The sequence below is a fragment of the Poecilia reticulata genome, chromosome 20 (assembly GCF_904066995.2).
Source record: "Poecilia reticulata chromosome 20, P_reticulata-male-v2, whole genome shotgun sequence".
In the NCBI taxonomy this organism is placed as follows: domain Eukaryota; kingdom Metazoa; phylum Chordata; class Actinopteri; order Cyprinodontiformes; family Poeciliidae; genus Poecilia; species Poecilia reticulata.
This window is the reverse complement of record NC_088849.1, coordinates 26,358,602-26,370,600: the sequence shown is the minus strand read 5'-3', so window position 1 is coordinate 26,370,600 and position 11,999 is coordinate 26,358,602. Positions and strand designations below refer to the sequence as shown.

General features: G+C 40.6%; 1 protein-coding gene across 3 annotated transcripts; it reads left to right on the top strand.

Annotated features, from left to right (window-relative positions):
- The first annotated feature begins 1,764 nt into the window (after positions 1 to 1,764).
- LOC103456970 (NLR family CARD domain-containing protein 3-like) lies at positions 1,765 to 10,937 on the top strand. Of its 3 annotated transcripts, none has more exons than XM_081601860.1 (8): positions 1,765 to 1,838; positions 3,110 to 3,286; positions 4,003 to 4,238; positions 5,197 to 6,982; positions 7,383 to 7,568; positions 8,909 to 9,082; positions 9,785 to 9,932; positions 10,693 to 10,937. In XM_081601860.1, exons 1-8 carry the CDS (start codon positions 1,786 to 1,788, stop codon positions 10,756 to 10,758), a joined length of 2,826 nt encoding a protein of 941 aa, XP_081457986.1. In that variant the 5' UTR covers positions 1,765 to 1,785; the 3' UTR covers positions 10,759 to 10,937. The 3 variants fall into 3 exon arrangements, with proteins under 3 accessions (XP_081457986.1, XP_081457985.1, XP_081457987.1); XM_081601859.1 differs by having other exon boundaries at positions 5,194 to 6,982; XM_081601861.1 differs by having other exon boundaries at positions 1,766 to 1,838; positions 5,194 to 6,982; positions 9,785 to 9,937.
- The last annotated feature ends 1,062 nt before the right edge of the window (positions 10,938 to 11,999 follow it).

Sequence of the window (11,999 nt, the reverse complement as noted above, 5' to 3'; positions counted from 1 at the left end):
GATAATGTTAAATTGCCTAATTTATTAATATGTCCAGGATGTATTTTTAATATCTGATACTCTGATGAATTGCTTTTATCCAGATGATCTTATACAGAAAAAATATTTTTTAAATGACAAATCACTATTTTCTTAAATGCATTATACAATTATTATGCAGTGTGTAAGCAGATTGATTTTTAGAAAATGTATATGAATGCATGGCTGCATTTAGTACCTTTAGTAGTTTATTATTAGTTTAATACCAAGTGGTTTAGGTTGAGTAATTAACCATCTTTCCATTAACTTTTCCATTTTGTGGTGAACAAAAAGCGATGTTCTGAAATATTTATCACAGTTCTCTATCACTGGTCCGGGTCTCAGAAGAGCAGGTCTTCACTCCATCCCTGGTAGAAATCGTCTCTTCATAAGAAGATCTACCCTTCATCTTCTGGAGGAGGATGAAGGTCTGCAGCAGATCCTCATCATCACTGGAGAAGCTGTGGATCATCAGACTGGGATCTCTGGAAGCTCTGGTCTGAACGTCTCCCAGCCTTCAGCCCTGGACTTCCTCAGGGGAGGTCAGAGGTCAGTTGACTCCTTCAGGCTGACAGCAGCATGAAGGTCCATGAATTCAGTGAAGCTTCTTGTCAACCTTCATCTGGTCTATGTGGACCAGAGGTAGAGAACCCATGAATTAAAGTAAAAAGTACAGCACAGTAAAAATACTCCTAAAAGTATTTTTTCTCCAAAACGTTGAGTTGGGTCCAATTCTGCTTCACTCCTCCATTAGCAAAGCAGTAATAGAGGAGAAGATCCTCCAGGGGGCGCTCTAGGAGGTCAGTGTTAAGGTAAGTTACAGTCACTATTCCCAGATTCCTGAATCTTTTCCAGACTGCGTTCAGGAAAAGAACGCAGGATCTTTTAGTTCCTTCCTGCAGAGATCTGAACTTTCCTCCATGATTCATGTCTGATTCCAGCAGAGCAGCAGCACAGATGATGTTTTCCAGAACCAGACAGGAAGAGTTGATAGGTGCAGTTAGCTGGTTTGGACAGCAGATGGCGCTGCTGTAGAGGATACAGAGGGAGAGAGCAGCTTCCTGGAGGGACACATAGAGGCAAATATGAAGCTTTAACAACACCTGAACTCTTCAGCTCCACTTTCCCTCAGATTTCCCCTGAAGCAGCTTTAAGGTGAAAAACTTCTGCAGCTGGAGGAATTCAGGAAAACCAACATGTAGCTTTGTTTTCTGGCTGCCTGATCCACAGTAGGGCTGGTTGAATAGAGCTGGATGTTGACCTGCTGTTTCCGTCCTGAACACAACACCTCAGCTGAGCTGCTGGAGGCTCTGGAAATGTCCTGAAATCAGACTCAACTAAAACACATTATTCAGATCCACAGAAATCTGATCAAGCCTGTTTTACTAGAACTTTACTGGACCTGGAGTCCTGATTGGGATCTTCTTTCTGTTTGGTTACAAATAAAAACATAATTTAAGATTTACTTCAGGTAGACAATCACTCATCTAGAAATGAAGCTGAATATGTAGGAATAATAATAAAGCTGAACTAAATCAATCAGATCTTCTCTCAGTAAACTACTTCACATAAAAATATGACAGGAAATGAGCTAGAAACTGAACCCAAAACCAAAAGTTTAAATATGACCAAAGTGTTTCACAGCTCAGTTCATTGTTGACACCAAGGGAAGAAGACATAACCACAGTACAGGAGCTTTAACTCACTCTCTCAGGGGGCGGAGCCTCAGGTGAGTCAGGTCTAGTCAGGTATCAGATCTGGAGAAACATGTTCAGACTCCATTTACCAACAACAGAACAAAGAAACGAATCTGGAGGTGGGTGAGTGTTGATCTTTTGTTTTCCTTTCACTGAATTTTCTCTCTGAGAACAGTGGAGAAAATTCTTGTTCTCCTTCAGCTTTAAATCTACGTCTTCACAGGAAATGATGTTTTTATTTGATGACAGACAGATGCAATATGACAGACTGAGAAACAGAAAGTGAAAATATTTTATCTCAGTGGGAATCTTGGACCGACCTATTTGTCCTAATTTTTAACTGTGAGTTCACAATCAGTTTTTCTCTCAAACTGACTGAAACCACAAAATGGAAGATTGTGAGCAGGAACAAGATGAAATAGCAGAACAGTCATAATAATGAAGGCATATAAAGAAGAAATTAGAATTCTCGTCCCAAGATCCAGATATGACGACTAAAGATAAGAGCTTAGATCCAAACTCAGCAGTTGTAGAACTTTATTTCCTGCTGCTTTTAGTTATTTAGTCTTTTCTTTGGTTCTTATTCCTGCCCGCTCTGTCCAAATGTCTTAATTTGAGGCCTGAAACTGAGAGTGACTGAACTCTTTTGATCATCTGAGGGGAAACCCAATAACTTTCAATGACACAAAAATAAGGTTGAAATAGACCTGCTGAAGTTTTCTATTAAAGTTCAGCTGGTTCTGAGTTAACAGGTCCACTTAGTTTCCTCTGAGGTTCTACTGTGAAGTCATGTTATTGTCAGGAGGTAATGCTGTCTGTCTGCTATGTTACCATGGTAACAGTTACTGGTCACCTGCTTCTCAGGTGCTGCTGATGTTCAGATTTATGTTAAAATATTAAAATAAGTTTTCATTGATTCTTCTCAATGATTTTATCTGAGGTTCTGACTCTCAGCAGGGAGACCAACAGACCACCTGCCTCTGAAATAGGTCTGGATCTGAAAGGTTTCAGAACCGCTGCTTTAACGGAAGCCTCTCCAGAAGAGTCGCTCCAACATGTGAGCTGTTCAGGACAAACACATTACTACTTCATAGGAAATGTTCACTTCTTCATTTACCTAATCTGACCTCACTGTGGATGTTTCTACAGACCTGAAAAATGATTCCAGTTTAGACCTGAAAATGCTTCAAATTCGTTATCTTCCTAATCTCTCCCAGCAGACGTTAGATATTCATGAAGTAGTGAAGGAGATAACACTTCAATCCCTGACAGTACCTGATGGAATCAGGTTCCTCTGATTCTCTAGGCACATGATGGAAATGTGCTTTCTTTTTGAGAGGACAATTACTGGAACTGGATCATTGGGAATTGATTTGTTGTGGTTTCTCTCACAGGCTGACTGAAGTCCAGAAGATGGAACACTGGACACTAAAGAAGGACAGAGCAGATCCTCCAGGATCCATCTGTCCTTCTATGAAGAGTGACCGGTCCAGACAACAAACTCCAGACTTAAGAAGTGAACCTGAACTCACCCACCAAGCATCGGCAACTCAAAACAAAAACATCAGCAGGTCAAAGTAACACTAGAGGACCGGGGTCATTACCTTTTTCAAATCTTCTGTTTTCTTGTTGGTCTTCGGGTTATGGTCTTTATTGACAGCCACATCATCTCCTCATGCAAAATGAACAGCTTTAGTTTTGATATCATGAACCACGAAAAATGCACACACTCATACCCATCCGTCCATTTTCTGTACAGCCTTGTCCCTTAATGGGGTCAGGAGGGTTGATGGTGCCTCTTCAGCTAACGTTCCAGGCAAGATCAACCTGGACAGGTTGCCAGTCTGTCGCAGGGCAACACAGAGACACACAGGACAAACAACCATGTGCACACACTCACACCTAGGGACATTTTAGAGAAACCAATTAACTCGACAGTCATGGTTTTGAACTGTGGAAGGAAGCTGGAGTACCTGGAGAGAACCCACCATGCACAGGGAGAACATGCAAACTCCATGCAGAAAGACCCTGGGCCGGGAATCAAACCCAGGACCTTCTTGCTGCAAGGCAACAGTGCTACCAACTGCACCACTTTCCAGCCCACACACATATACCCAAAATGCAAAAATGGAATACGGCAAATAAAATAAAAAATCAGATTTATTAAACTATCCGTTTGCACACAAGCACACAATTTTCCTTTATAAATCACCTCTGAACCTAAAAGTTTGCAAGATCATCTTCACCATTAGTGAACTATTTCAGTGATGAAGAAATGTCTTCACAGAAGGAGGAAGAGAAGCAGCGTTGATGAGGAGGAGCAGCCGTCCTGCTGTGCTTTGTGTCAGGAGGTTCTGGTGGATCCGGTCTCTACCAGCTGTGGTCACTGGTTCTGCAGACAGTGCATCAGGTCCTACTGGGACCAGTCTGCTCCATCTGGACCCTCCTCCTGCCCCCAGTGTGGAGAAAGACCCAGAACAGGAGCTGGACTGCTGACAGCCAATCAGAGCAGCTGTGCTCCAGGTGAGACTGAACACATCCAATCAGAGCTTCTTTCTGCCGTTTCTGTTTAAACAATTTCATGTCCTTCTGATGGGACTGAAAATTCAAGTTTTTCAAAATTTCTCTGTGATCAATTATTCAACTAAATCTCTGTAGTTCTAGCTGTGCTACATGGGACATATTACACATTATATTGTGGAAAATATGTTAGTCTGTTCTAAGAAAGGTAAAATCATTGACATTCATCAAGTAGAGAAAACATTGAAAGAGATTGCAGACACTCCTGCAATTGAGTTGATAACTGTCCAACTTATTAATAACCTGAAATATCATGCGAAACCATCATATTTGATGAAGAAATGTAGTCAGAAAAAAGCTGTGAATGAATATGATCAGTGACTTCAAATCAAATAAAAAATGGCAGTAGAACTTGATTACCTCAAGTTCTACTGTTGTAGCGCAATATTACATATTTTCCAGAAACATAGTGCTATAAAGTAGCACTATCAATTGAGCTTAGTAAGGGAGTTGCACGGTAGGGGTGCTATGTGAGGTAAAACAACAATTGAATACTCCAGCTGTTAGGAGGAGTTGTGTAAAAAAGTGTTTTGCACCTCAAAATGGCTATATCTATCATGCTTACTGTTTAACATAAAGGCTTGTAAGATCTATATTTGGTGCAGTGCTCAATATGTACCATCACCAATACAAGAGCTTGGTGAAAAAAATATATTACTGTATGGAATTACATCTTGTAACATCACAAAGGCTTATCAACAAATGTGTGCTACATCAAAGTTAAGGTTGGGCCAACAAAATATTGGTGTGTAACATATAATAATTGAAACAATTATGTCATTACAGTCTCTAATTCTTCGAACATTTTCAACCCAGTTTTGTCATAGAAATGCCATATTACAGATCATTTTGTTTCAGCAAAATCACACAAAATCCTGTATTTTCTTCTTTGTTTTAGAAGATGTTGTTCTGCAAGAGGTTCTAGAGGAACACAAGATCAGTCTTAGGTGGAGATGTGAATGTGTGACTGAAGGAAGTGATGTAACAGGAAATAGAAACCTCCTCAACAGGATCTACACTGATCTCTACATCACAGAGGGTCAGAGTGAAGAGGTTAATACCCAACATGAGGTGAAGCAGCTGGAGAGAGCTTCCAAGATCCAGAACCTCCATGACTCTCCAATCAGGTGCCATGACATCTTTAAATCCTTCCCTGACCAACATGGAGCCATCAGAGTGGTTCTGACCAACGGCGTCGCTGGTGTTGGAAAAACCTTCTCAGTGCAGAAGTTCACTCTGGACTGGGCCGAGGGCTTGGAGAACCAGGATGTCAGTGTGGTGGTTCTGCTTTCGTTCAGGGAGCTGAACCTGATCAGAGATGAGCAGCACAGTCTTCTCACGCTGCTCCATGTTTTCCATCCAACACTCCAGAAGCTCCCAGCAGAGCAGCTGGCTGTCTGCAAACTGCTCTTCATCTTTGATGGCCTGGATGAAAGCAGACTTTCACTGGACTTCAACAGCAGTCAGCTGGTTTCTGATGTCACACAGAAGTCATCAGTCAACGTTCTGCTGACAAACCTCATCAAGGGGAACCTGCTTCCCTCGGCTCTCATCTGGATAACTACCAGACCTGCAGCGGCCAATCAGATCCCTCCTTCATGTGTTTCCAGGGCAACAGAAGTACGAGGCTTCACCGACGCCCAGAAGGAGGAGTACTTCAGGAGGAGGTTCAGTGATGAAGAGCTGTCCAGCAGAATCATCTCCCACATCCAGACCTGCAGGAGCCTCCACATCATGTGTGGAATCCCAGTCTTCTGCTGGATCACTGCTACGGTTCTGGAGAACATGTTGACCTCAGAGCAGAGAGGAGAGCTGCCCAAGACCATGACTGACATGTACTCACACTTCCTGCTGGTCCAGACAAAGAGGAAGAAGAAGTACCATGGAGGACATGAGACAAGTCCACAGGAGCTGATGGAGGCTGACAGGGAAGTTCTTCTGAAGCTGGGGAGGCTGGCGTTTGAACATCTGGAGAAAGGAAACATCATGTTCTACCAAGAAGACCTGGAGCAGTGTGGTCTGGATGTCACAGAGGCCTCAGTGTACTCAGGAGTTTGTACAGAGATCTTCAAAAGAGAGAGTGTGATCTTCCAGAAACCAGTTTACTGCTTTGTTCATCTGAGCATCCAGGAGTTTCTGGCTGCAGTTTACATGTTCCACTGTTTCACCAGCAGGAATACAGAGGTGATGGAGACGTTCCTGGGAGAAACATACACTGAAACATCTCTGGAGGACTTCATGGAAAAAATGTTGGAGAAATCTCTTTTCAATAAAAATGGCCACATGGACATGTTTGTTCGTTTCCTTCATGGCCTCTCAGTTGAGTTCAACCAGAGTCTGTTAGGAGGCCTGCTGGGTCAGACGGAGATCTGTCCAGAAAGCATTAAGAGAGTCATTGACAATCTGAAGGAGATGCGCAGTGATTATATCTCCCCTGACAGAAGCATCAACATTTTCCACTGTCTGATGGAGATGAAAGATCTCTCAGTTTATCATGAGATCCAACAGTTCCTGAAATCAGAGAACAGATCAGAGAAGAAGCTCTCTGAGATCCAGTGTTCAGCTCTGGCCTACATGCTGCAGATGTCAGAGGAGGTTTTGGATGAGTTGGACCTGGAGAAATACAACACCACAGAGAAAGGACGAGGGAGACTGATTCCAGCTGTGAGAAATTGCAGAAAGGCTCGGTGAGTCCAGATGTTCAAATCGATCGATCAATCAATCAATCAATCAATCAATCAAATTTTATTTGTATAGCACATTTCAGCAGCAAGGCATTTCAAAGTTAAAACCAAAACACAGAGTCATCTAACAATGAATAAACAATAAAATTAAAACATTAAAACCCGCACCCCTTTTCTAACCCTTAGGACTTTAGTTGAAATGCCGTCAACCGGGACCCTAAACCATGATCTTAACTCTGATCTGAAGAGTTTCACTGTGTTGTCTATGGAAAAATTATACACATAAAGAGCAGATGTTTTTTTAAGATGATGACATAACATTCATGTTTTAATCCATTAAATCTTCACCAGATTGTCTGATTTAATTACTGTACAACTGACTTTACTTGTTCTCTAATCACAGACTTGTTGGCTGTAGACTCTCAGAGGGTGAATGTAAAATTGTGGCCTCTGCTCTGAAGTCCAATCCCTCCCACCTGACTGAAGTGGAAATAAGGGAGATTTTTGGAGTGAGAACCTTTACAGACTCTGGCATAAAGCACCTGTGTGACATACTGGAGAGTTCAGTCTGTAAAGTCAAAATCCTGAGGTTTGTTCTTCTCTGTTGAACTAAACTCTTTCACCAACATTTTAATACTTATTTTAGTAATTTTAATTCTAAACATTTTGCTTAAATGGCATCTTTAAGCTCTTTTAAATGGCATAAAACCTTTATCTGAGGTGAAATAGAAGCTTCTCCTATGGCAAGTTGTGCGCTAACCGGTTAAGGTGTGGTTTGGATTTATCCCAGGCTTTTCCATTATTCGCTCTGTTCCCTGTTATTGTGAGCAGAACATGAGGGAGCAGCAGCTGTGGTCATCTCTACTAAAGACTGCAGCTGCACTCAGTAGTGGAGAACCTTGAGGTTTTGGTTCTGATGGACTCAAACCCAGACATTTCATTTTGTCCTATAGAAATTCATTGCTGATCATGATAAAATCTCAGAGCAGCTGTTAATTTCCCCATACACATAAATGTAACTACATTCTGGGACTTTGTTTTTGCTTTTAAAGGTGAAACATTTTGGATTTACATAGTAAGGTCAAAAGATGTAAACAAGTAGCCATGCCTGAACTTTATTTATTTATTTTAAATAAAAAAAAGTAAATTTCACATCACAAGCCAATGTAGTTCCAGTGTTTCACACTATCAGTGTAAAACATTAGCTCCGTCAGAAAGCTGGCCACAGTTTCACTGCTTCTCTCCCGTTATTGCTGTCCATTCATCAGAGAAATGAGCTGCTAGCAGCGCTGCTAAATCCCGGTGATTCCACTCCAAGACTTTTCTCATGTGTTTCTAACGCTGCTCCTGTTTTTACAGGGGAGCAGTTATGAGTATGAAGCAGCTCTTTGATGGCAGACATGTCCATAGTGTACAACTAAAATATAATGTTATTTTGGAATTTATTACCATTAAAATGACTTCAGACTTTCTGTAAATATCCTCTCCATTATTTGAGCATTATGTAATATAGCTCACAATTAAGGAGTCAAGACAGAATCAGCAAAGTCCTTTAGAAAATAAACATAATTTATTCAGAAATGTCTGGAATGTTTTCCAAATATGATGAAAACTGGAAAAAGAATGTGTCTTATTAGCTTCACCTTTTAACAGACACAACATTGAGATCTTAACTGTTGGCCTCCACCTAAATATCAATTCTGATGGTTGGATGAAGAAATCAGATGTTTATTGTGAATTTGTTTCATGTTTCTTTGGTAAAAACATTGATAGTAGATTGGTCTTTTTTATAATGCAGCACCCTGTCTAACAATATAATATAGAATCATCTCTGTTTTTAGTCGTGCATCATGTTTCTCTGTTATATTGAGTGAAATTAATTTAATTAATCCTATTGACTTCACCTCACATATTCTATTCTTTATTCAGTTTGAGGAACTGCAGTTTGTCAGAGATCAGCTGTTCTTCTCTGGTCTCAGCTCTGAAGTCCAACCCGTCCCATCTGACTGAACTGGACCTGAGCTACAACAACCTGGAAAATGCTGGAGTGAAGGAGCTCTGTGGTTTTCTAGAGAATCCTCTTTGTAAGCTGCAGAAACTGAGGTATAGCATCATGCTTTGGTTTAGAGCTAATATTTATGACATTAAAGTTGGGTTTACACTAATTGGCAGACATATTGATATTAAACTGCTCCACACTCAGGATCTTCATGGTAAAGTGTAGTTTCGTTGAGCTAAAAGTTCTTCATTTTCAACACTTCACATGATTTCTTAAAAAAAAATTGCATATGGGGTTCACATGCATGGTAGGAGTTCATCCTGTAGTCCGTAGGTTGCCACCAGGTGGTGGTTAGCGCCACCACCTACAGAAAAAGTACATTTCAACTCCTGGTATCCCTCTTACTGGAACATGTGTTAAACTCCTGATGTTGAATCATTTTGCAGAATAAGATACTCAAACACAACATGTCACGATATGAGGTTCTGGTTCTGTGTGTCTCATCTGTTAAAGTTAGTTATGCAGTTAATCATTGCCATGATATAATGATTTTATAGCTGTAGAATAACTTAAATAGTTGAATTTATCCATATTTACTTCAAAGTGTGTCTTTTTTATTATTTTCTATGATATTTGAAAAAATAAAATGGCTGGAGAACATGAGTTTGTATTGATGGAGCTGCTGTTGGAGATGAAGTCAACAGTAGCTTGTCATTTTTAATGTTAATAGCTTTTTAACTAGTCCTGTTGGACTGGTTAACCAGCATCCTGTTGGTTTCAGCTCACATGTTTTATTCTTCACTCAGATTGAATAACTGTGGGTTGTCAGAGATCAGCTGTTCTTCTCTGGCCTCAGCTCTGAAGTCCAAACCTTCCCATCTGACGGAACTGGAGCTGAGAGACAACAACCTGAAGGAGTCAGACGTTCAGCAGCTGAAGGATCTTGTAGAAATTGTAAGGTCAGTAGATGGCTGACATGGGCGGTTCTAGAAAGGCAAACAGGGGCCGATACCTCTGTAACTGGTCCTGGCCCCTGTTATGGCGCCTGTGCTGAAGGATGCAACAGACATGACACCTGCGCTTATTGTGTCTGTGCTCTCTGTCCTCTATACTTTTTTTAGCTGTGACAATGTTTAATCATATGGCAATCTTTTTTTCCAAGTCATTTTTAAACAAACCATCTTGTAGCATACATGCTACAGGATCAACTCTAAGCTCAGCAGATGGCTTCAGAGTTTCTCTGGTTTGAGTCTGTCATTTCCTCCTGCACCACGGATCAAACGTGAAGAAAGTTTCTGGCTGCTCAAGCTGGTTAATGCATTGAAAGGCAGTCGGGTAACGCGACTGTAGACTGTTAGAAATACAGCCAAGTGTTCTCTGGTAAACCAGATTAATACATTCTTTATGATTCCTGAGGTAGGTAATATTCTGCAGGCTTATAAATCTAAGTGCTGGAAGGATAGAGAGCTGGTTAGATAAGGTCTAAGGAGTGAGATGGGAGTGGGTCAGCACCTCACACAACAACGTATGTGAGCTTGGAGCTCAGTGTGTTCACTGCAACACATTAAGATGAGAGCTGAGAGGAAGCTGCTCTGAACACGACTGAAGGCCCTGCTGCTCTTTCTACTGGATGTGCTGCGTCACTGACTGCTGCTGCTGGAGAGAAGCTGGAAACTCACTGATCTGATCTCAGATGATTCTTTCTTCTCTGCAGGTGGAGGTGGGACTGATCTTTGTAATCCAGAGAAGCTTCTCTGTCCTGCTGAACCTCGGAGGTTGAAGCTGCAGCAGTTTGAATCTAAAGAGATTCTGATAAACTCTGAGATGAAAGATTTTCATCCTCTTCATTTTCTCATGTCTTTCATTTTGTGTCTGATCTTTGGATCAGTGAAGATCTACTGGAAAATTGATTAAATTTTGTCCTGTAATTAAAAAAATAAAGCTAATTTCAACAGTTTATATCCTGCATATTTGCTTTATTCTGATGAGGTTTTTGTATTTTCTTTAAATGATATATTAAATATTTCCTGCAGATGTTTGAGCAGCTCTGGTCATTTTATCTGCTGCTCAGTGAAGAAGTGGTTTCTTCCATTGGAGGATTAAAGATTTTGTGATTTTTAAATCAAATATTCCTGTATGCTTCTTTGAAAGGTTAAAACACCTTAAGTTTCATCTGCTCTACAACCTCCTTTGGTGAACATTGGAAACACTTTCTTTACCAGCACAGAGACTTTCAGATTTTGTTTGGGGGATTTTCTCTGTTCTTGCAGAACGGTTCTGGTTCTGTTGGATCTGTGGCTCCATCTGAAAAGAATCCACCTCTATAGCAGCAACATGTGGAACTTCCTCCTGTTGCTAGGCTGGTAAAAACCAACCCCCTTATTTTGATGTTTTTACTGCCTGCTGTAAAGTGAATTGCTCCCTTGGTATAACAGAGATACTTTGGATCTTGAATATTGCAGTAGGGATGCTTACCTAGAAAGAGAGCACTCACTACTCTACATTCACTATTTCTTTCATGTTTTCTGCTTGGCTGACATTTTTGCAAGTCAGTTGAGCTGTTAGTATGTCAGTCTGAAACATCTCAGTAGCACAGAGGACTCAGTGTCTTTTTATAGAAGAAATCTCCTAAAATCAGACTGAACTAAACCTGCAGAGTCACAATGTATCCAAATCCACAAAGTCTGATATGACCTGTTTCTCAGTTAGCCAGACAATTACTGAGCCTGGGGTTCTGACTGAGATCTTCATCCAGTTTGGTTTTCAAACATAGCTACAAGTTTTACAATCAAAAAGTTGGTGGTTTACAGAGATAAAATATATATTTCCTGTAAATATAAAATGACCGTAAATTAAAACTAAAAACAAAAAAATCAGAGAAACTGTTTAAATGTTTTATAGCCCTACTTTACTATTGCTACAAAGGGAAGAATAATTACAATAAAGATGTTTAAACAGGTACATTCATCTTGAATGTACCTGTTTAAACTGGGTGGAGTCTCAGGTGAGAGTTATAACCAG